Source organism: Balaenoptera musculus, chromosome 9 (genome assembly GCF_009873245.2).
Source record: "Balaenoptera musculus isolate JJ_BM4_2016_0621 chromosome 9, mBalMus1.pri.v3, whole genome shotgun sequence".
In the NCBI taxonomy this organism is placed as follows: Eukaryota; Metazoa; Chordata; class Mammalia; order Artiodactyla; family Balaenopteridae; genus Balaenoptera; species Balaenoptera musculus.
In genome coordinates this window covers 45,497,943-45,522,381 of record NC_045793.1, presented here as the reverse complement: position 1 = coordinate 45,522,381, position 24,439 = coordinate 45,497,943, and the positions used below count along the sequence as shown (strand labels likewise).

Below are 24,439 nucleotides of genomic sequence, written 5' to 3'. Positions count from 1 at the left end.
AAAGGGTGTTCACCAAGATGTCAGAAGTAGGTTTAGGGAAAGTTTAATGCTTTTGGAAGTGGGGGGGAGGTTGTTTAACTTGCATTTTTAATAATGAAATATATTCACATACACACACACACACACACACACACGAAAGGATACTGTAAACTGAAAAAAGAAAATGGTAAACACCACTTAAGTGGTATGTATCCAGAGAATCATTCACACTGAAAAAGAACAAATTGATAATGAATATATAATTCTCATAAATTCTACAAAACAAGTTACAGTGTACCAAAATATACATGAAGGCGAAAACTGAAAATATGACGAGAAATTTATAAAAAAACAAGTAGTCTTCTTCAGGTCAAGCAGCCAAAAAAATAGCAGGACCTGAATAATAGTATTAATATAATTACTAATCTATATAATTAGTCTGGATTATATAATTACAATATAATTAAATTAATTTAATAAATATATTGAATGATACACATGAAAACAGAAAATAACCTCCATTTTTCAGCACCCATGGCATATTTTTAAAAGTTTATTTAGAATTAGGCCACCTGGGAAGTTGCTAATTCATGCTCTTAACTACGACCTTATCAAAACTCCTAAGGACTTTAAAATGCAAACTAGCAAATTTAAAGTCCATCAAGAAGAAAAATAAGCAAGAATAGCCAATAACTTTTTGAAAAAGCTGAATGAGTATAGCCTTGCCATACTGGATATTAAAATGTATCACAAAGCTACAATAACTAAAGAGCATCACACCAGCATAGGAAAAGACTGACTGATAGAAGAATGGAATAGAAATTCCAAAGGGACACCTGAATGTGTGTATGTATGTGAGTGTAACATTATATTATAAAGTTAATATTTTAAATCAGTGCAGAGAAAAATGGATAAATTTAGAGGGGAAACAAAATTAAATCTCTACCTCATCACAAAATGAATTTTAGATGAATTCAAAGATTTCAATCAAAAATTTTATAAAAATAAAACTATAAAGTACTAGAAGAAAAACAGTGATACATATTTTCATAATCTCTTCAATTTAGAAGGTTTTTCTAAATATGAATAAAAATGGAAAAAAAAACTGATTGGTTTATTTTTAAATTTAAAGCCTGAACATAAAAAAGGGTTAAAAGGCATATTTACAAATGGTGAAAATTAATTGCAGCAAATATCACCGAAGTTTAAATAGCCTTAATATATAAAAAGTTTATAGAAATCAGAGAACTCCCCAATAGAAAAACAAGTATGCTATTTATAAAAGAAATAACAGATAAGAAATAAAGGTTCAAATTCACAAATAATCAAACAAATTAACAGAAGGGTTATATGCCATTTTTTGACCTACCAAATTATAGCTTTTTTTAAAGGTTGAGATCCAATATAAGGGTCAACAGGCAAAGTCACACTTGTGTGTGGAATTGTAAACTGGTTCAATACTGCGGGGGTAGAATATATATTTCAAATGCTTCCAAATTATTCAACTCTTTCTACTCAACAACTTTACTTCTAAGAATTTATCCTAAGGCAAAAAGGATTTATAGGGCTTCCCTGGTGGCACAGTGGTTACGAATCCACCTGCCAATGCAGGGGACACGGGTTCGAGCCCTGGTCCGGGAAGATCCCACATGCCGCGGAGCAACTAAGCCCGTGTGCCACAACTACTGAGCCTGTGCTCTAGAGCCCGCGAGCTACAACTACTGAGGCCGCGTGCCACAACTACTGAAGCCTGTGTGCCTAGAGCCCGTGCTCCGCAAGAAGAGAAGCCACCGCAATGAGAAGCCCGCGCACCACAACGAAGAGTAGCCCCCGCTCGCCGCAATTAGAGAAAGCCCGTGCACAGCAACGAAGACCCAACGCAGCCAAAACTAAAAATTAACTTAAAAAAAAAAGGATTTATAAAGATGTAAAAACGATGGTAGTCACTGAGCAGTATTTGTGACAGCAAGAAAGCAGAAAGAACTTAAACGTCCAACAATAGAGACCAGTTAAATAAACCATGGTACCTTAAAAACTCTGTTGAGGAAGACTATTGAAATGAAATGATATTAATTACACACTGTTAGGTAGGAGGAAAAAAGTAAACAACAATACAATAATGGTCTCATATTTGAAAAAATAATAATGAATGTTCATATGTGTTAAAACTCAAGCAGAAAACACATTTCTCAAAATGTTAACAGTAATTCTCTGTACGTGTTGATATTATAAGTAGGATTTTGTGTTCTCTTTGCCAATCTTTATTTTATAAATTTTTCCACAATCAACATGTACAACTTGCATAATAATTGTTAAAATAATAACAACAATCGAAGTAATATCATGTTGAAAATCGTTAAGCTTTATTCTCCTTTCAAAGAGCATTAATATGCTAGTTCTTTTTCTCCTCATCATGGAAGAAAGCACCATGAATTCCCATTAATGAAAAAAGATGTGGCTTGCCATCACCCTGAGGGACACTCTCAGTGAGATGATTACGCTGCTATGACAACAAGGGAAGGATGTGATGTCACATAATGATCCAGTGACTGCAATGTCCCTGTCCCAATGCAGAGCTCTCACTGACAGCTGGAAATCCAGCAGAGACCTCATTAAGAGCATCTGTTCGGTAATTACTAGAAGTTTCCCCTCATCATGCATCCAACTCTGAAAACAGCCCTACCGCAGAACTCCCAACTCCTGATTCACAGAGGGCTTAATCTCCCCCTTCCGTACAGCGCAGACTGACAGCCACCAGAGATCCCGGTCAAGTGTTGGCACAGTCAGTAAATGCAACCTAGATCAACAGGGACCAGGAAAGAAGCAGCAGCCAGAGGACTTGCAGTGAAGCAGACATAAAGTCTCAAGGTGTTTAGAATGTTTAAATATTGTCATTTCCATTAGAGAAAATCTAATACACCTCTCACCCACAGAGAGGAAGAGCAAATAGCAGTGATCACATAGCAAGCTGGAGAATCAAGTGTAATATGAAAATGCATAATGAATTCTTCTACAATGAATATGAAATCCCAAGACCCTGTTCACACAGTGCTCTGCACAGAGTTGGGGCAAATTGCTATAATGGAAAGAGCGAGACAAACCCGGTTTCAATTCCCAACCCTATTACTTAATCTCCTAAGCCTCAGTTTCCTTACCTGTAAACTGAGAATAATAAGGTTTAAAAAGGAGTGTTGAAAATTAAATATAAAGCTCTGAGCCTAGTGCCTGGTACTCAAGAAAAGTTAGTTCTCCTAAAAAATTTTCACAGACAACTAAATGGATAGGTCAACGGATTAATTGGTCTTGACTGGACCAAGGCAAAAATCTCCTAACTGGCCTCTCTCTCTGGCCACTCCTACTGCTAACCATTCATTACAAGCACATATTATGCTCTTCTTACACATGCCATTTTCTCTGCCTAGAATTTTCCCAGAATCTCTCCCCTTCCCATCCCCTCCTGAACCTCATCCAGTTCAGTGATTCCCAAACAAAACCACACATCAGAGTTACTTAGACAGCTTCCGAAAAATGCACATGCCCAGGTCCCACTCCGTAACTACAGAAGCAGAATCTCCAAAGCATGGGGCCCAGAAATCTTTAACAACCTCCCCATTTGGTTCGTATGCAGCCAGCCCTGCCCTTGCAGTATCTGAAAACCACTGATATAGCTAATTCCTATCTCTTTAAAACTTGGTTTAAAACTGGGACTCTCATACAAGCTGGTAGAATTGTAAAATGGTACAACCACTTTGGAAAACAGTTTGGCAGTTCATCAAAAGTTAAACATTAATTTATCATACAACCCAGCAATTCCACTCTTAAGAATCTACCCAAGAAAATGACAATAGGTGTGCACACAAAGACTTGTATGTGAATGTTTATAGCAGCATTACTCGTAGTAGCCAAAAAATGGAAACAGTGAAGTAGTTATACATGGTAATGATTGCGCAACTCTGTAAATTTACTAAAAATCATGAATTATACTTTCTAAATGGGTCAATTTTATGGTATGTAAATTGAATAAAAATTGAATAAATCTGAATGAATGGAAGGGAAGGGGGAGGGAAAAGGAAGACAAGATAAGACAGGAAGAAACTGGGTCCAAACTCCTGCAGGCAGTGAGCCCCTCCTGCGCTTGTGTTACCCTCGTTCTTCATAAATCCCTCAAACAACACTTGGCCCATGGATGTTATTTTTTTAATATCAGTCTCCTCACAAGCCCATACACTTTTCAAGAATGAGAAAATTGTCTAATGTCTCCTTATATTTGCAGGGCAGTCAAAGGGCGCCTAGCAAATGTTTGTAAGAGAAGGAATGAGTGGCTGACCAAGCTTTCTGTTGAAATAAACTCTAAGAAACATTCTGGTCCTAAGACCTTCATACGCAGTTGCCTCCCCCATTCAAGGTCATAAACTCTCTCACTGGGAGGCTAAGAGGAGATGCTGGATGTCCCAAAAGTGCTTTGAATTTTTACCAAAGGCGTGTGCCACAGGTGTAAGAAGGCCCTTCTTCTGACATCTCCCATGCATGGTCAGGCTCACACACAACCATGTTAGCTTCAGATGCCCCAGGTTCAAGCCCTGGGCTCTTCACTTCCCAGGGCAAGTGTCTGTTTCCTCATCAGAAAATGGGGAATTAAATGAGCTAGTGTTTTCAAAGCCCTTAGAAAACTGCCTGGCGAACAGCAAATGCTCAATCACAGAGAGAGAGAAAATAAGTGTATGTGGTTATGTGTGTGTTTGTACATAAAATGTGTGTGTGTATAATTGGTGAGACAGCACTGCCCAAACAGGCCACACTGTGAGATGCTCAGATAAGTTTCACATGGCTCGTGAGGTATCCAGGTTGAAGAAGCCAAGAACAGCGCAAAAGAGGGCCAAGGCACTAAGAGAGAGAGGGAGCTGAGTAATTTTAAATGTCCATGCATACAATTAAGTTTTAAAATGCAGATAACAGAACAACATGGATGATCCCATTTAAATATAAAACTGCTATAGAATATTATGTGAATTTAAGATAAAAAAATATGGAAGCAGATTCACCTAAATATTAACAGAGGTCATCTCTGGATAATGAGTTTTTCTTTCCTGAGTTCCCAAAATGAATATGGATCATTTTTACAGGCAAATTAAATTAATAATCCCATCTTCATTGTGTTTAAAAAATGAATTAAGTAATTAGGAAAGTGAAGAAAGCCTCCTGCCCCCACGGACCACCTGCCTCTCTGGCAGCCTGAAAGTTTGTCTGGTTTGTTCCGAAGAGGGAATGAATACTCAGAAGGGTATAGGAAGGCCCAGATACAGAGGAGGAACGCCATGTGCACGGTAGTTGCCCATTATGACACAACAGCAGGACCAGTCAACAAACACTCACACAGTGATTCGCCCCAGGGCAGCCAGCCCCTGCATTGGTGAACACAAATCTGATCGAGTCACTTCTGCTTAAAACTATTAGTTGCCTCCCACTGCTCTTGGGAAAAAGACCAAACCCTTCAGCTGGTCCACAAGAACCTCTGCCCACCTTTCCGGACTCTTCTTAACCCACAATCCTCCTCTACCCACCCTCCAGGCGCAGAGCCTGGGCTGCCCGCTCCATCTGGATGCTTCCCCACCTCCTTCTCCCACCCCCTTCATCAGGGGAGCCCATCCCAACCCCCCCAGACTAGGTTCCATGCCATTTCCGGGCACTTGCACAGCACCCCAGCCATCCCATCAGAGCACAGTTACACCACTGTGGGCTCCACTGGACTGGTCAGTTTGACTCACATTGTATCCCTACTGCCTAACACAATAGCTGGCATGTGGTGGGCACCCCATAAAGAAAGGCCAAGTGAATGATTACCATCCACGGGTAGGCAGGGACACTGCAAAGTGTGAGCCTAGAGAAAAGACCAGATCACAGAAGGCCTGCAAGCCTTACTTGGGAATGTGGGCTTCATCCTGCACGCGACGGGAAGCTACTGGACAGTTTTAAACTGCAGGGCAGCAGGATCAGCTGTGTGTTCCAGAAGAACATTCTAGCTGTGGTGCTGAGAGGCGTTTGGAGGGGAGGCAAGTTGGGGAGGTGGGGAGACCACTTGGAAATATTGCAGTAGACTCGGGGAGAGAAAAGGGGGTCTAAACTAAGGCAGGGGAGATGGAGGGCAAAGTATGAAGAGGAAAGAGCTGAGAGAAGAAAATCCACAGGACCTGATGACTAACTAGATGTAGGGACACAGAAAAAGGAATCTATTAAGATGGTTCCCCGATTTCTGCTTCAGATGCATGAGCTTTCCAAAATGCAGAAACTGGATTTAGGTCACTGCTCTTGAAATAAGTCACTTTGACTTCTTGAAGCCCCCTTGAAATGGAGCTGCTCATAGTTCTCTTGCAGGGTTATTGGTAGAATCAAATGAGTTGCTGTTTGGAAAAGTGCTTCACAAATGGTAATACCTTATTATTATCATCATCAACATGGGGGTAACAGCTTACAAAACAACTGCATAATGACCTCCAGAAAACAACTTCCTTGGGGGACTTCCCCGGTGGCTCTGTGGTTAAGAATCCTCCTGCCAATGCAGGGGACAAGGGTTCGAGCCCGGGTCTGGGAAGATCCCACATGCCACGGAGCAACTAAGCCCATGTGCCACAACTACTGAGCCTGCACTCTAGGAGCCCGCGAGCCACAACTACTGAGCCTGCAGGCTGCAACTACTGAAGCCTGCACACCTAGAGCCCATGCTCTGCAACAAGAGAAGCCACCGCAATGAGAAGCCCACGCACCGCAACGAAGAGTAGCCTCCACTCACCGCAACTAGAGAAAGCTGGCGCGCAGCAACGAAGACCCAACGCAGCCAAAAATAATTAATTAATTAATTTTTTAAAAAGAACACAACAAATACCTAGGAATAAATCTGAAAAAAAGTTGTGCAAGACCACTATTCAAAAAAAAAACAGCCTCCTTGGAATAGTCACCAAGATCAGGCTTACAGTCTTACACAACTGGCCAAATTTCTGCATCTTTTAAACTTTTAAAGTTTTAAACAGTTAGCCTCATGAATGACCCAGATAAGAAAAGAAGAAAAGGCATCTTGTTGGAAAGTTGGGTTTCTCTGGGGCCCTCCAGATGGCTGGGATCTGGTCTGGTTCAGAGTGCTGTTGGTTCTCTCTTTAAGAGATGCTGGATTCCCCTTCAATACTTACTGACTTGACAAATTTTGAAAATCTAAACTTCCAACTGTTAAAGAAAGATGAGTCACTAGACACAATGAGCCTTTCTTGGAAATTGTAAACTAATGACTTTAAAATAGAAATCCATCCACTTTCCCACTCGCTGCCTAAATCCCATATGTTCATTTGGGATCCTCGTGCCCAGGAGTCAGGAGTAAATCAATGCCAGCTTTTTCCAGGGGGCCTCTCAGAGAGATGAAGTTTCCAAAGCGCTGGAGGGTTCCCATACTTTGTATCACAGGTGAACATCTAACCCAGCCAAAATGCCTTTGGGTTTGGCATGAGCTAAGGAAGGAGAATAGAGAAGGGAAAGGAATTAAGATTTATAAGTACCTGGGATGGTCTCATTACTAGGCCAGCACTTTATAAATGGCATAATCGAATATAGACATTATTATTCCTACCTTACAAGATTCAGGAAGGTGAAGACTGTAGTCAGATAGCTCATCAATGGTGAACATCAGAGCTCAGCAATTCAACTTCTGGTTTGTGCAAAAAAAACAAGCAGTCGATCCCTAGTTCCCCGACCAGGGATTGAACCCATGCCCCCTGCAGTGGAAGCTCAGAGTCTTAACCTCTGGACTGCCAGGAGAGTCCCCAGAGGTCCCTTTTTAAAGGCTAAACAAACACTGGTAGTTAGTAGTGATGCAAGTCCAGCATAGCTGATCCTTCTCCTACTTTCTTCTCCAAGCCCAGGGAATCACACCTGAGCCACTCTATGCTGTTATCAAGAAGAGAGGAAACACAGCTGTCTGAAGAAGCAAAGCGAAAAGGCAGGAATCAGCAAATCAATTAACGTGATTTCCTCTCTGAGAAACGAACCTCGGCAGCAGTGTTAGTGGACTAATACTCATAGATGGAGTCTTGAGTGGTTTGGACCTTCGTCCGGCAGATACTGCCCTCCGACAAGTAAAAACCAACTTCCAGCAGCTCGGCTTCCAAGACCCCCCAGGGCCCCTGGGGAAGGCCTGGTTCTCAGGCCAAGCTGCTGCCACACTCCAGAGCCTGCCTGCCAAACAGCACAGGAAGTGCCAGCCAGCTCTCCCCAGAGTAGCTGGCACCAATTACCCAGAGCCAGCTGGAAACACTCGTCTGGGCTCCAGATCCCTGGCCTGATGGGAAATCCTACACTAAAACAAAGACAGCCTTGCAGCCGCGCCAGCATCCAACATAAGTGGCTGGTCGGGGGCTATGAGTGGCAGCCAGGGGGCAGGCCGGGGAGCACCAGCCAGGGAAGCAGCTGTGGGTCCGGGAGACTTGCCCGCTCCCTGATTTCAGAGCCTCTCCATAGTCACAACCAACAGCTACTGATTACTGGGCATCTACAGTATGCTGGGTTCCATCGTTGCCCATCCTACTGAATTCCCCCAACAACACAACAAAGAAGGAAGTGTTATCCTCATTTACAAATGAGGGACCCGAGGCTCAGAAAGATTGATGCTCTTTCCCACAGTCACAGAGACAGGAAGCCCCAGGGCTGGATCTAGAGCCCGGGTCTTCTGCCTCTCCTTCCTTTCTGCATCACATCCTGACCTAGGAGAGCTAACCGCCTAAAAAGGGCCTGGCAGTTAGGGACTCACTCTGCAAAGCCATCACAAGTGACACACTAAGTCCTAAAAGATGATTAACTGGTTAAGAAGATGGGAACATTTGTAGGTCCACCATGGATTCATCAAGAACAACTGTACAGCACTGGGACGCCAGTGTCCAAGAACACACAGAAGTGAATGCCTTTTGGCAGGAAATGCCAGTTTTGAACAACAGAAAGCAGAAGACTAAGGTCATCCCTACAGCTTTTCAAGGAACAGCATAAATGGGTGTTTGATCAAGCAGGACTCAGAGATGGTTATTATTATCTTCATGTTAATAATATTGTTATAGAAATTTATTATTATTATTACTACATACAGTATAAATATTATAATAATAATATGGAAAAATATCATAACATTTTATAGAGAACTTACTATGTACCAGGTGCTGTTCAGAGTGCTTGATGTACATTAACTCATTTAATCCTCCAACACCCTAGGAGACAGGTAATATAATTATCTCTATTTAACAGATGAGCACATTGAGATACAGAATGGGTAAGTAACTTGTCCAAGGTCACAGTGATCACACAGCTAATAAACTGTGAAGCCAAAATTCAAACCAAGGTAGTTAAGCTCCAGAATCCATACTCTTAACCTCTACACCTACTGCCTCTCAAATACAGCAAACATTTATTAAGCAGGATCCATGCTAGGTGCTTCCATGACTATTATCTATTATCACATTTATTGTTCGTTACAAACAAATCTAGCAACATGAACGGAAGCCATGAAGGCTTCATAACACATCAGAATGGAGCTAACCCTGCAGGCAAGCAGAAACACTTGGAAATCTCCACCCAGCCCCCCATTTCTCATTGGGATTTGATATCACAAAGGTGAAACAGCTGGAAGGCCCAGGCAGCTACACATTGACTTGTCTTTGGTTAGAGCTCAGCGGTTATCAAACTTCACTGTGAGTACCGTGAATTACCATACAAAGTTGTGTACACAAAATCTAGTCTACTTACTTCAAGAATAATTTCAGCTCTTTGCTAGTCCTACATTCAATTTGCCTCTGCGTTGTTCTGAACTCTGCAAATTTCTTTCACCAGAAATCTTGAGAGTGCCTAACTTAGCCATTCCCCTGCACCTTCCGGCTCTGGGACGGCTACGGTGGCCTTCAGGACTCAAAGCTCACCGCCTTCCCTTCCCGGAGTGGCAGGAACCACAGAGATTTTTGTACCCAACCAGCTCACTTACAGGTGGAGAAACTGTTGCCCATGTTAAGCGACTTGCCCAGGATTACAGAGCGAATTAGGAAGAAACTAACCCTAACTTTCAATTCTGAGTCTAGTATATGTTTTCCACTACACTGTGCATTTTTTTCCCCTGTGGTTCCCCTGGCCCTTCTACGGTGTTATATTCAGCAAATGTTTATTAACCCTCAATAATAATAGTGCTATAGACTGATTTTGTGTCCCTTCAAAATTCATATGTTGTAACCTAATCCCCACTGTGATGGTATTAGGTGGTGGGGCCTTTGGAAGGTAATTAGGTCATGAGGGAGGAGCCTCAGAAATGGGATTAGCGTCCTTATAAAAGAGACCCCAGAGAGCTCCTTCACCCCTTCTGCCATGTGAGGACAGCCCACAGTGAGAAGACAGCCCTCTATGAACCAGAAGCAGGCCCTCACCAGACACCAAGTCTTCCCAGCCTCCAGAGCTGTGAGAAATACATTTCTGTTAAGCCACCCCATCTATGGTATTCTGTTATGGTAGCCTGAATGGACTAAGATAATGCCTAGGAGCTCTGCTTGCATTATCTCATTTAATTGCCCAACCCAGCAAGGTAGATACTATATTTATTATGTCCATTTTACAGCTTAAGACACTAAACTTTAGCCATTTCATGCCACCTCTCCAAGATCATGGCAAAACATGAGGTTCAGAATCTGAACCCCAAGTGTCTAACCCCAGAGCTTGTTATATTCTGGACTCTATTAGGCCCAATTTCACCATCCCGGTCCCCTTTTCTTTCTGTGTCCCACGGACAATCCCCAAGTCAAGTTCAAAAGCTCTTTCCTGCAACGCTGTTCTCCCCACTACCCCCAACGTCCCCATGGCCCCGGGTGGACTGTGCCCATTGCTCTGCTAGGTCCATGAGGCTTGGGAGACATGCCAGGGACACCATGTGGCCCCGGAAGGTGCATCGGTCCATGGGAGGGCAGGAGGGTGTCCAGTGCCCACTCTGCTCTTGTTCCCATCTGGTGTCAGGGGCCAGGATACAGTACAGGGTTTCCTGGTGGCCACGCCCGCGCCAGCACAGACCAGTAGTGACCCACGTCTAAGCCTGCCCCAGAACACACCCACAAACCCTCAGGATCACACCACCGACCCTCACCTACTCGCAGCCAGAGCCAGCTCTAGTCAGTATAATTTCAGGGGAAGGGAAGGGTTCCTGAGCAAACACGCAGTGTGACAGCAGGCACTGTGCACAGAACTTCACTCCCCAGGCCGCGTTCATGCACGAGGAAGGTGTCACTAGCCCCGTTTATTCTAAGAAGGAAACCGAGGCTCAGAGAAGCTAACTGACTTGCCTGACCAGCACAGTAAGTCTTTGTGTGACTCCAAAGCCCAGGGTTTCCCACTACAAATGCCCCCTCTCAGCTGACAGACATCCCTAAAGCTATGCACTCCAGTTGCTGGCTGACAATCAGAACCCCGTCATGAGAGCCTCATTCCTCAAGCTTCCCTTTGTTGAAGTGCAAATGCTGTGCAGAGGGGTGCACAAGTTTTAACCAGTATTTAAGCCTCTCCTAATAACAGGAAGCATTTTAATGGCATTTCAGGGTTAACAATTTTTTCATGCATAACTTCACTTGATCCTCACCACATCCCGTAACTAAGGATCACACTCCGCATCTTACATGTGAGGAACTGAGGCTCAGATGCAGGAGGGGGGATCGAGGGTGGCAGGTGAGAGCCAGAGTGGAGACTGCAGTCCCAGTTTGCGTGAGCCCTCAGTCCACACACCACCTCACCTCACTCTGCTCCAGTCTTCCCAGGGATGTGAGGAGGAGGAGGGAATTAGGGCAACGGGCACTGGGAGGTGGCGGTAGGACAGTTTGCCTTGGATCCTTATTCAGTTCCTTGCGACCCACCATCACCCCCAACCAGGCGTACAATGCCCAAAGGTCTCGCCTCCACCCAGACAAACTAGCAGGCAGACGTGACACTCAGCCAAGAGAGCACTGAGACCGGTCTGGGCTGAGAAAGTCCCCAGCCATACGCACCTAGGGAGGCCAGGGGCCGCTATGCCCGGGCTGGAGAGGGGCCACACCCCCGGTGCATGCAGCCCCATCACCCCAACCACCCATGGAGCCCTGCCCATCCAGAACCCCTGTGAAAGGAGCAACCTCCAGCAGACCTCCCCACTTAGCAGGACTTCCCAGCACCCGGCAGTCCCAGGGTGGGACAGGGAACCCTCACTCCTAGCCCCTTGGGCCTCTGATTGCTGTCTAGGGGCCCCTTGTTTTTCCTCCTCTGGGACAACCCTGCAGAGAGAAACACAGGGGCAAGGGAGCCAGTGGCAGCTGCTACAGGAAACGCCTCCCTCTGTTAGCAACACTTCTTCAGTACAGGCCTAGAATTTTCCACAACACCACCAGGTTCATTTCCGAAGGAGGCAGCTTCTTTTCCATACGTCCCACCAACTTCACATCCTCCCAGCCCATGGCTTCACCCACTTCCTTCTGACACCCTGGAGGTCATCGCCGAGGGGAGAAGGGGAAATGAGGATCCCCCGAGCCCAATTTTCTCAGCTGTAAACTGAGTGGTGAGTAGCACCAAGGGAGGCCCCCTCAGGCAGCTGGAAAAAAAAAAAAAGTGCTTTTGTTTTCTGCGGACATACTTCACTTTGGGGGAAAAGGTGTGTGCTTGTACTTCAGGCAGCCTCATGGAGAAAGTAAGAATCTGCAAATCCACTGAATACAAACCTAAACATATAACCAAGCCCCCGAAGATGAGGAAAGTTCTTCTGGAAACCAGCGATACTGCAACTCCCACAACAACCGTTCATTTCATATTCAAATGCGAGTTCACAGTCAAACTACACTTGAACTTCTACATATGGGCTTCAATTAATGTTAACAGTTATAATCGTTGTCTACAATCATAACTTCAGTGGTTTCCTAGGGATGGGACCCTCAAATCACGAAGGCTGATGACAGTAGTGCTTTCTGGATGTGGCATGTGTTCAAGCTCATGGTCTCGTTTCCCAGACCTCTTGACCGCATACCTGATTTCATGACCTGAGAACATCATACAGACAGGACACAAGACCATTTCCCAGGTAGATGAAGGGAGCGCTGAACAGGTGGCCCTGGTGGGAGGCGGATTAACAAGCCTATTTCTTCAACCTGATATTCCTCTCAGGAGCAGCCCTCCCCTACCTGTGACAATGGTCCATCTTTTTCTGGTTTTGCCCCAGCCTGTGCTCGCTCATCAGATCTTGGCAAACTCCCTGACCTGTCCTCATGGGGATGATGGGCTGGTCCCAAGGCTCAGGCACAAATAAAGTCCACCATGGGAGGGAGCACGGTTGGGACAAACCCTGGGCTGAGGAGTCAGGGCAGATGTGGTCTGAACCCAACTCTGCCACTTCCTAGCTTGTGACTTCCGGCAGATTACTTCCTCTCGGAGTCTCAGGAGGTTCTTCTCCTAAAATGGGGGTCATGACACAGACCTTTCAGAGTCGTTGTGAAAGGTGGTCAAATGAGCTGAGTAGAGCACCTAGCTCAGTGCCTGGCCCACACCCCATAGCTATGCATGGCAAATGGCAGGGCCTGTTCTTCGTGCAGCCTTGACCGTCAGTGTCCCAGAGTCCCTGCAGCCAGGGCATAGGCCAGCTCAGGAGCCCCAGGCTTCCATGTCAGAGGGAACCCTCACAGGGTTTCTCCCTGGGGGTGTCACTGGCGTTTAGGGCAATTCCTCACCGTGCAGGACTGTCCCTCACACTGCAGAACATTTAACCCCTCTGACCTCTGCTCACTAACTGTCTGTAGAGCCTGTCCCCAGCCCCTTAGAACTCAACTACTAATAGTGTACCATGTGTGTCCAAACACCCCCTGGGGAGTATCATTCCAGGCAGAGAACCACAGCTGAAGCCTTCTCCCTGCCAATCTGAACCACAAGTCTCTGAGCCAGATGCCTCCTCTTATCCCAGAGACGTCCATTTAACAGAGAGAAGTTCTGTCAGGAGCCCTCCAAGGAAACGTGATCCTTGACCTTGCCACAGGGGTGGGTCACGCCTCCCCTTCTGAAGAACCCTCAAGACCCCCATTGTCCTCATAAGCCTCCCCTGGTAAGAATCTCTTGACTCGCCAGGACCATGATATAAATTCCTTTAGTAAAGTTCTTTGACCTGGAAATTTTGCATAATTAACAGACTGGAAGAGAAGGTGATTCTTGATGACAGAATGTCAGACACTTGAGAAAGGGAGTGATCTGGGCACCAGGATCTCTTCAGGATTCTTCTCTCACGTGGTAAGAGGGGGACTGTCCACCTATTACACCCTGCTGAAACCATGGGACAAGCTGGCAACCATGGGCACGGGCTACAAGATATCTGTATGTCCTGAAATCAAGTCCTACCTGCCACACACTGACGTTGCAGTAATATGAAGTCCCCTGTAACATATATGACAGACAGCACTTGCAAATCATACACACACGTACATGTTTGTATATGTGTATTATTATACATATTAATTATATAATTATGTGATTAGTATATTGTATAATTAATATATAGTGATTATAATTATATATTACGTGTAATTAATATATTGATTATATGTATAACTAACATGTATTATGTACATTAAGAGTACAGTTGACTCTTGAACAACTCAGGGGTTATGGTTAGTTGAAAATCTGCATTATAACTAACTGTCAGCCTTCCCTATATGTGATTCCTCCATATCCCCAATTCCACATCCGCAGATTCAGCCAACTGCGGATCATATAGTACCGTAATATTTACTATAGAAAAAAATTCTCGTGTAAGTGGACCTGCGCAATTCAAACCCACGTTGTTCAAGGGTCAACTGTACTTGCAAATTAAAAATAAATGATGAAATTCCCCCAGAGGAAAAACATACAAGCAAAGAACATAAAATGGCAATTTCACAAAAGAAGTGAAACAACATGTGGAAGTAAGATACCACCTTCCACCTCTCAAACCAACAGCTTTTGAAAAATTATAGTGTCCGGTCTCATGAGCGTGTGTGAGCACCTGATATGTTGCTGATGGGAGTGTAAGTTGGTATTTCCAGAGGGTAGTTGAGCAATATGTTTTAAAATCCCTAAAAATATACATAGCCTTGGACCAAGCAATTGTACTTCTAGAAATTTATTCTCAGAAGTATTAATGGATGTACTCAAAGATTGAGCCTGTTTTCATTGTCTATTATGGCAAAAATTAAAAGCAACCTAAATAGCCAAGAATAGAAAATTTTTTAAATAAAAACTCTGTATATAGCTTGAAACAAAGCTACTATGATATTAAATAACATTACCAAACATTATGACTGCATTTTGTTAAAAAAACTGTGTATATACAAAAAAAGTACTGGAAGTCTATACAATATTAATAATGTTTAGCATTGGGTGATAAAATTACAAGTGATATTCTTTCTTTCTTTTTGATTATCTGTTTGCTAAAATGTCTATATTGGCCTAAAACTTCTAAAATGTCTCTTATGGCATTTAGTAGCTTCTACTTTGTAAAATGTTATGTATGAACACATTGCATCTCATTGCATCACCCCAAGAGTACAAATTCCTTGAACACTGGGTTCTAAGTCTGATTCATCATCATAAACTCCCCATGATATTAGCTTAGGGCCTTGAATAATTACATCAATTACAATTTATTGAATGTTTGCCATATGGCAGGCATTGTACTAAACTGTATCTTTTAATACAGTAAAATTCAATAAGCATTTTTTGAAGAAGGGAGGAAAGGAGGAGGGCAGATGGAAAGGAGTGAATGAATAAATGCCCAAAGATCTGAAACAAGCTGGCAGCTCTCTCACCAGGAAGTGACCTGCTCACTTTTGAGGTCCCTTCTGACTAGCAGACCACACCAATGTGCCAGACCATTTCCTCTAGTGAGGATGGGAGCAAAAAGAGGGGAGGGGAGGGTTACACTGTAAACCTGCGTTTTAGAAGCCACACTTTTTGGAAGTTAAGATTTCACAGGGAACTGCCAGGTAAAACTTCAAAATCATTTTTGGGAGCTTCCTTATCAGATTCAAAAAAACTAACATTAACACGGCAACGGTCTTTTTTTTTTTTTTTTTTTTTTAACGGTCTTTTAATGAATCACTTTTGACCTTGGCAACCTTTAATTCATTCCTACAAAAACTCCCAAGTACCCACCATCACCATTATGAAAGATAAATCAGACACAGTCTCATCCTTAAGGAATCTGTAATGCAAGAGGACAACGAATAGTTGCTGAAATAAGTGATTCAAGGCCGGGTGTGAGCTCTCACAGAGGACTAAGAGGCTGAGAGGAGTGCAGAGGGAGAAATTCTTTCTGATGGGGAAGAAGAGCAGAGAAGGTGGCAAGTGAGAGCCAGGATAGACAAGATTTCTCAAAGCAGAGTCGGGGGAAATGGCATTCCTGGCTGAGGGAACAGCCTGAGCAGAAGCTCTGACGGGTGGGATGTGGGCAAGGGCAAACAATCACGAGTGTGTGGAAGAAACAGGTTTGAAGTGACAGTTGAGGCAGGAAAAGCAAGTTCAAGCCAGAATGGAGAGGCTTGGGAAGCAGGCAAAGGAGTTTAGACTTAATTCTGGTAATATTTGTTCAGCCCATGCCCCCCAAATCTTGGGCCACTTCGTTAGAAGGAGCAAAAGTGGTCCAGAGATGAGCTCCCATCCATCAGCCTCTTCTTGCCCCTGGCAAATTCCTGCTACACTTCCAAAAAGCACATTAATACACCCCTCACTTTCAAAGGCTCTGGGGTGAAGTTCAGATTTTAAAGCCACAGTGACCTGAGCACACAAAGAAGTAGAAATGCTGAAGCAGCTCCTTGACACCTGGCTCTGCCCTGCCATTCTCCAAACTCTGACATTCCAGAGAGGAACCTACCCTGGCTTAGCCCATCTCCTGGGAAGATGAGGAGGCAATCCCTGGACCAGCTGGTGTACAGCATGGAATGGGCAGTAAAAGCACCAAGAACTGAGCTCTTCAAATTCAGCTTCCAGAGGGTCAGCCCTGTGGTCCTGCTCCCTCTAATAGCCATGAAGACACCCCCAGCCCCCTCTGGTACCCCTCTTGGTAAAGGGTTTGGGAAAGGAGCCACTAGGAGTCCAGAGGACAGCAAACAGATTTTTCTCAAATATTTCAGTAGCATGATATATCCTTCCCTCCCTGCCTTCTCTCTCTCTCTCTCTAAATGTGCCTCTTTTTCTGCTTTATCTTCACTCTCTCCCTCCCTCCCTCCTTCCTGTCTCTCTCTCTCTCTCTCTCTCTCCTTGTGTCCCTTTCTCTTCTTGCTTCAATTTTTGTAGAACCTATCCTTCAGTCTCTTTCTCAGAATCTCTCTATCTCTATGTGTCTGTCTCTCAAAGCCTCTGCCTCTCTGTTTCTATAACTGTCTCCACGTCTTTGACATTCTATCAGTCAGTCTCTGTCTTGGCATCTCCGACTTTGTATTTCTGACCTGCCGTCTAGGTGTTTCTACTAATGTCTCTGTCTAGATGTCTCTGTCATTCTGTCTCTCTATGTGTCTCTGTGTCTCTGTCTTAGTGCCTGTCATGCCTCCGTCTTTCTGTCACTCTCTCTCTCTCCTGGTATTTCCATCTCTCTGCCTCCATCTCTGTCTCTATCCCTCCTCTCCCGGCTTGTGTTACTAAAATCGCAAAGAGAATATGGAGCAGTTCCAAAAGCTGTGACCCTAAAAACCAGCTTCAGCGGGATGCCGGGTTAGAGCGGCGGGAGGGGCACCGCGGGGACAGCCCCGGTGAGGCGGCCGGGCCACACACGCGACTTCCCGGCCCCGTTGCCGCACCCCGGGTCTCCCGCCTGGCGAGCGCCTCGCCTCGCCTCGCCTCGCGGCCCAGCCCGACCCCGAGGACCCTCGGCGCCACCGGAGAGGGGGTTTGCCCCAGCCGGGAGTAGAACAGAGGGCGAAAAGTTCTCACCGATGGTGAAGCTGTAGCCATCGATGCTGAAAGTGGCACTCCGGCATTTTTTGAAGCCCTCTTTCCTGTTGCTGGCGTCCGTCATGGCTCGGCCGGCGGCGTCCCGGGGTCCCTCGCGGCGCAGCGCGCAGCCCCGCGCCGGCGCCCCGCGCTCAGCCGCGTCCCCTCCTCCTGCGCGCCGCGCGCTGTCCCCACTGGTCCGCCGCTCGCTGCGAGCGGAGCGCGCCGGCTGCAGGCGCCGCGACCGCGAGGTCGACTAACGCACTAGGCACACGGCGCAGCCAGCGAGCGTCGCAACTGCTCCATCTCCAGTGCCAGGTTCCAGATACCACGAGAGGAGTGCTAAGAAAGGCAGGCGACGCGGACCGGTGCGCGTGGACGCAGGCCGGTGGGTGGATGGGTGCCGAAATCCCTGTCTTTGCCACCCTACTCCCTGGGAGCCGCTGAAGCCGGCACGCTTCAGGCACGCCTGTTTTCTCTCAGCTTCGCCTTCCCCTCTCTGGAGGCTGGTGGGGTTTGGGGACTCTAGGGAATGGCTAAGATTTGGCGTCGGGCTTCTTCTAGATGTTTTCTCTGGCGGACAAGAGAGCTCCCAAAAAGCACATTAACAGATTGAAAAGCAAACACCTAAGCCGGTCAGATGCTGCCAAAGTTTGCTCCAAACAAGGAAGTCGGGAAAATCGCCACGCCCACTTCCTCCCAGCAGCTGTCTCCGTAACTAGCCTGGAACCCCGGTAAGATTACTTCTCGGCAGTCCCTGGCCAGAAGGTAATTATCAAAGTAACCCATATTTGTGGCTAAGCGCTTTCACACAGAGGCTCTAAGATGTGCAAGTTCTAGTCGATTCCAAACGAATTGTCCAAGCTCTTTCCAATTTGGTTTCGCCAAATAGAGACTCCTGGAATGTGTTGCCAAGTAAAGATTCCTGGAATTTGTGGAGGTGGCAGAAATTTAACCAATCCTACAGCTAACCCGTCTTGTTACAGAAGAGGAAACTGAGGTCGAAGGGGGCTTGACTAAGGTCCTACAGGTAAAAAGTGGCAGCGTTTGGACAGAGGAGTTTCACTTTATGACATCAAATCAATCACTGGTCCTTCCAGTACCTGAAATGACTGAGTTAGGCAAGGTTTGTACAGGGGAAATCATTCCCTCCAACCAGCAAGCAATTGCTAAGGATTTACAGCTGCAGTGTTCTGTGTCAGGGGCTGGGGAGCTCATGTAATGAGGAGACCAGAGCTGAGTCCCTTGGTGGAGTCCACACAGTGTAGTACATGGAATGACAGTGCTACGCTCAGGTTATTAAGGGACTACAGTTAATTTAACCTCATTTGTCATGATGGAATTTGACACAATTACCAAACACTTGTCAATACTGAGTCAATCAGGTATATTCCTCGTTGTTTCTGAGAGAACAGTGGGTCCACACGTCTTCAGAATCTAACTAAAATTATAAGTCTTCTCCAAAAAAAAAGGCACATATACACACATGTGCACTATTCCACATGCAATTTCAGGGAACCCATAAAACCCTCAAGCCCACTGGCAACCAGGTTAGTGAATATCTCAGGAATTGAATCTTCTTCAATTTACCATATTTTTTAGAGAAATGGGTATTTTTTTAATGTCAGATGTAGTTGGAACGTCAATTATAAATTCTCTCTGGTAAGACCTAGAACCACATTAATAGTTTTCTCGGGTCAATGGCAAGATAAATTGATCCAAAAGGCAATGGATGTCACAGACCCCGTGTTACACAGAATGGCATGTCCCAGCTTGGAAGTGAGAGAGTGCTTCAAACCCTGAGGCACTCCTTGAGACTGGAACTTGTTACAACACAAAAGCATGAAAAAGGCTCTAGGAACAAACAGACCTGGGTCTGAAATGTGGCTCCACCACTTACCACTTACCAGCTATATGACCTTGAGCAAGAAGCTAGACCTCCCTGAGTATGCTTTCCTCATCTTACAATGTGAATTAAGGAGAGGAAATGGGTGAAACCTAGGCATGCAGTGGGCATTCAGTTATTGCAATCACCAGGTGACTCCCAAGTTTCATTATGTAGACAGTGCAGAAAATTCTTCACAGCAATAATATATTTTCATTACTGTTATCATTAATTTTTTTTTGGCTGCATTGGGTCTTCGTTGCTGCACACGGGCTTTCTCTAGTTGCAGGGAGCAGGGGCTACTCTTCATTGTGGTGCACCGTCTTCTCCTTGCGGTGGCTTCTCTTGTTGCAGGGCACAGGCTCTAGGCATGCGGGCTTCAGTAGTTGTGGCACACGGGCTCAGTAGTTGTGACTCATGGGCTCTGGAGCGCAGGCTCAGTAGTTGTGGCGCATGGGCTTAGTTGCTCCTCAGCATGTGGGATCTTCCCGGACCCAGGCTCGAACCTGTGTCCCCTGCATTGGCAGGAGGATTCTTAACCACTGAGCCACCACGGAAGTCCCTGTTATCATTAATTTTATAAGAAAATTTTATACGTAAAATGTTTATATATATTATATATAATGTATTTTAAATATAGTACCCCCAAAAGTTTCTTATCGTTCTCATTTCCCTGTATTTCTCCCACTTTCCCAAACCTTCAGCAGAATCACATGCCTTCTTTTCTGGCACTGTAAGTTCTGGAATGAGCATCCTGAAAGCCCTGAGTTATAGTCTCCTATGGTTAAGTTATCAAGAAAAAAAAATCCTATGTGATGGAAAATTTTCCCTGAGTGAGTGAAATTAAAACTTGGTATTTAATCACTCTTGGCAGAAAAGCTTTTTGAAATATAATCTATAAAAATAATAACAATGTGATCATTTATCTGTCCCCTAAAGACTGGTAAAAATAACTTGCCTGAACAATTAGAACTGTTTTTAAATTGCTTCTCCCCAGAATCTTCTCTCTCTGCCTGGTTTTAGAGATTGCACACCTACAGAACCACTGAATGCACTGCTTCAAGTGCAAAGTCTGAAAGCAGCCTTCTCAGTGTGGGGCTCTTACACGAAACCAAGTGAAGTCTAGTGCTGACATTACATAAGCCGAGAAAGAATGAGTTCAAGACTAAGATCAAAAGAAGCATTGCTTTTGCTTGTTCTTTCAGAAATGCTCCTTTAAGAATGCCTGTGAAGTAAGGAAACTAAACCAAGATACCCAAGCAGATGGGTGAATCCTATGCTCTTATTGTTAGAGCAGGGGTCAGCAAACAGACCTGCAGGTCAGATCCAGCCTGTCACCTGTTTTTGTAGAGTCTTCAAGCTAAGAAGTGATTAAGTGATTGAAAAAAAATTCAAAAGAACATGTGACACATTAAAACTGCATGAAATTCAAATTTCAGTGTCCACAAATAAAGCTTTATTGGAACATAACTACGCTCATTTATTTACATATTGTGTATGGCTGCTTTGAAACCAAGAGGCAGAGTTGAGCAGTTGTGCCCAAAACTTCATGGCCTACAAAGCCAAAAAAGGCTGTCTGTCCCTTTACGGAAAATGTTTGCTGACTCCTAGATTATAGGAAATATCTTACACCTGTCCAGGCTTAGATAACTTCTAGCTTTATTATATTTACTTTAAAATAAGTTTGGAAAATCATTGATCTGCTTTTAATTACTGGAATGGATTCTAACAAGGAAGGCACAGCAACAAATGCTTGATGAACAAAAGAAGGAAGGAAAGAAACAATATACATAATAATAGTTTGATCCAGTTATTAGCCAAGATTAATTAGGTTAGAATTAATTTCTCCCAAGATAATGCATGACACTGGTTTCATCCCAAGAAAGCAGAATAGGAAATGAATTCAGTACCTAAATTAGTTCATAGCTCATGGATCAAACAATGTCCTTCAAACTATAACAACTATAAAGGAAAAATTTTAATCTGGCAGGATACTCCTCTGACTCAGGTGCTAATATCATGTCCTTTGATACTCCTTGTGAAGGGGCTTATAACTGTTTCTATGTAAGAGAAAGAGTGTCAGTGGAAAGTACTTATTGTTCATTGGTTTTAAACCTCTAGAAAAAGATGAGCATATATATATGTGTAGCATATGTTATCAAAAAAGTCAGTTTTCTAAGAAAATAACTTTTTATTTGTTATACCAAAAGAAGACAGCTACTCAGCGCTTCATTAATGCATTTCAACCGTTCTCAGATAGGAAGCCATCTACCATTTGGAATTCTCCCAACAGCCAATGGCCCAAGAATTGTAAACCCAAGTTGCCCCAATAAGAGCATTGTTTATACCCCTCATGGACATCCTCAGCTGTCTGACAACTACTCCAGTTTTTGGAGAGGACCCCCTTGCATTCACATCATCACAGAAATGGCTACAGGCAATGAAGTTTCTGAATTGCAACCCTGTTCTTCTGGCTGTAACTGGTACAGTCCAGATAAGGCTAATGAGTATCTTTGCTGCGAGTAGGAATTGTGAGAGGTGAAGAGAAAGTTCCAGGAAATTCCAGTCCCAGTTCCAGCCTGCATCTAAAAATCAGCTCCTCCCAAATTCTATGAGATGCCCTAGTACCTTTTACTACATTCCCTTTTTGTGAGTGACCCAGCATAAGGGAGTTTCTGCTGCTTGCAAACATGAGTCCTAACTAATCCATCAAACACGCTCCCTTTCAAGGAGAGAAGGAAAAAATAAACAGAGAAAGAAAGGGTGGAATTAAATTAACATTACTGAGTGCCAACTATGTGTTAGGCATTGTGCTAACCAAGAAACAGTCCCTGCCTTTGAGGACTTTACAAGAAGAGAAAGTCCCAGAACATTCTCTGGAACCAGGGGTCCAAACAAGAGAGCAGTCTCAGAAAATCTGTATCTATGGAAGCGACTCCCTTCAGCTGTCACTAACACCCTTCTCTGTTTCATTTTGCTTCTACCTTATTGCTTCCCTAGAGCCTATTCTTTGTTTCTCGTATTAATTAGGCCCAGGGATTGCAGCAACTATCTAAATAAACAGAGAGAATAAAAAGCAAAGTGCCTACACACTTGAGGGTCAGAGAAAGTTCCCAGAAAGATGACTTGAAAGCCCTGATGGAAATTACAGAATTCTATTTGCACAATGAGGCAATTTTTCTTTGTGATAGGAATGGCCACTGTCTATTTTTCAACTTTTTTTCTAAGTTTACACATCATTAGTGCATCCGTGGAGATGACTGTTTTTCTATACCTGCCTTCAGTGTCTCAAAAAATCCTTCCATGTCTCAAAAAATATTAGCTGAGCGATGCTTCCCCCATAACATCAGGAGCAAATTAGAGTAAATTAATTCATTTTTGCTTTAAGAATTTAGGGAGAATTTTCTGGTAGCCTTTGCAGTTAGGAGATTTTTAGAACTGGAGACAATCTGCAGTGGAGGTGGAAAGACCAAAATGATGGTCTTGAATTTCTTTTTCATAATCCTGAATATCAAGCCTGGACTATTCTTCCCCCCTCAGCCCACCTGGTTTGCCTAGAGACCTCCTCCTCATCCTTCAAGTCTCCGCTGATGTCCCAGGTCCTCCAGAAAGCATTTCCTGCCTGCCTCTTCTGGAGGGAGGTGGCCACTCCACTTTAAGCCTCCCCTGGACCCCATTCCGCGTCTCCATACTAGAACCATCACACTGCACTCACACTGCTTGTTTGCACGCTGGTCACCCCACAAGGATATAAGCTGCTGGTAGCAGGGATGGGTCTTCCATCTCAGCCCCAGCAGTGCCTGGCACAGAGTAGGCCCTCGCTAAAACACTTGATCAATTAAGGAGTGAACACAGATGTAACATGCAATGCTGCACAGCCAGCAGGTGACGTGACTGGGGCAGAAGAGTCATTCTCAGTCATTCCCTCTCTCCATTCACCCTCTATCTTCCTCTGTGATGAGCTTTGGAGCCAGCTCATAATAAACAGGTTAACAACATTTAAAACTAATAACTACAGGGAGATCAGCTTGGTGCTTTGTGACCACCTAGAGGGGTGGGTTAGGGAGGGTGGGAGGGAGATGCAAGAGGGAGGGGATATGGGGATATATGTATACATATAGCTGATTCACTTTGTGATACAGCAGAAACTAACACACCATTGTAAAGCAATTATACTCCAATAAAGATGTTAAAAAAAAAACTAATAAATAAAACAAAAAGCTCCTCTGTTTGCTAGCTGTGTAACCTTGAGCAAGTTGCTTAGCCTCGCTGAGTCTCGATTTTTTCTTCTGTAAAATGGAGCTGTAATAACTACCTTATAGGGAATATGTGAGTTATACCGAGATAAGTTAAAGACGTTCCCTGAACCTGACCCATAGTAAACTTTCAATATATGGTGTATTTTTTTTTTTTTTTAATTTGGCCACACCATGCGGCTTGCAGGATCTTAGTTCCCCTACCAGGGATTGAACCCACGCCCTCAGCAGTGAAAGCGTGGAGTCCTAACCACTGGACCGCCAGGGAATTCCCATCAATATATGTTATTTTTTAACATCATCATCATCACTAGGACACTAGGTCCCTTTTGTGCTTGTTTCCTGCATAGAGTGCTTGAGA

General features: G+C 44.4%; 1 protein-coding gene across 5 annotated transcripts in view; it reads right to left on the bottom strand.

The window, feature by feature from the left end:
• Nucleotides 1-18,037, bottom strand: part of PDE1C (phosphodiesterase 1C) — a 529,341-nt gene extending 511,304 nt beyond the window's left edge. For all 5 annotated transcript variants that reach the window (XM_036863442.1, XM_036863443.1, XM_036863448.1 and 2 more), the window contains exon 1: nucleotides 17,938-18,037. In XM_036863442.1, coding sequence (XP_036719337.1) covers nucleotides 17,938-18,022 — 85 coding nt within the window. In that variant the 5' untranslated portion in view covers nucleotides 18,023-18,037. The remainder of the gene's footprint in view (nucleotides 1-17,937) is intronic.
• Nucleotides 18,038-24,439: the final 6,402 nt, after the last annotated feature.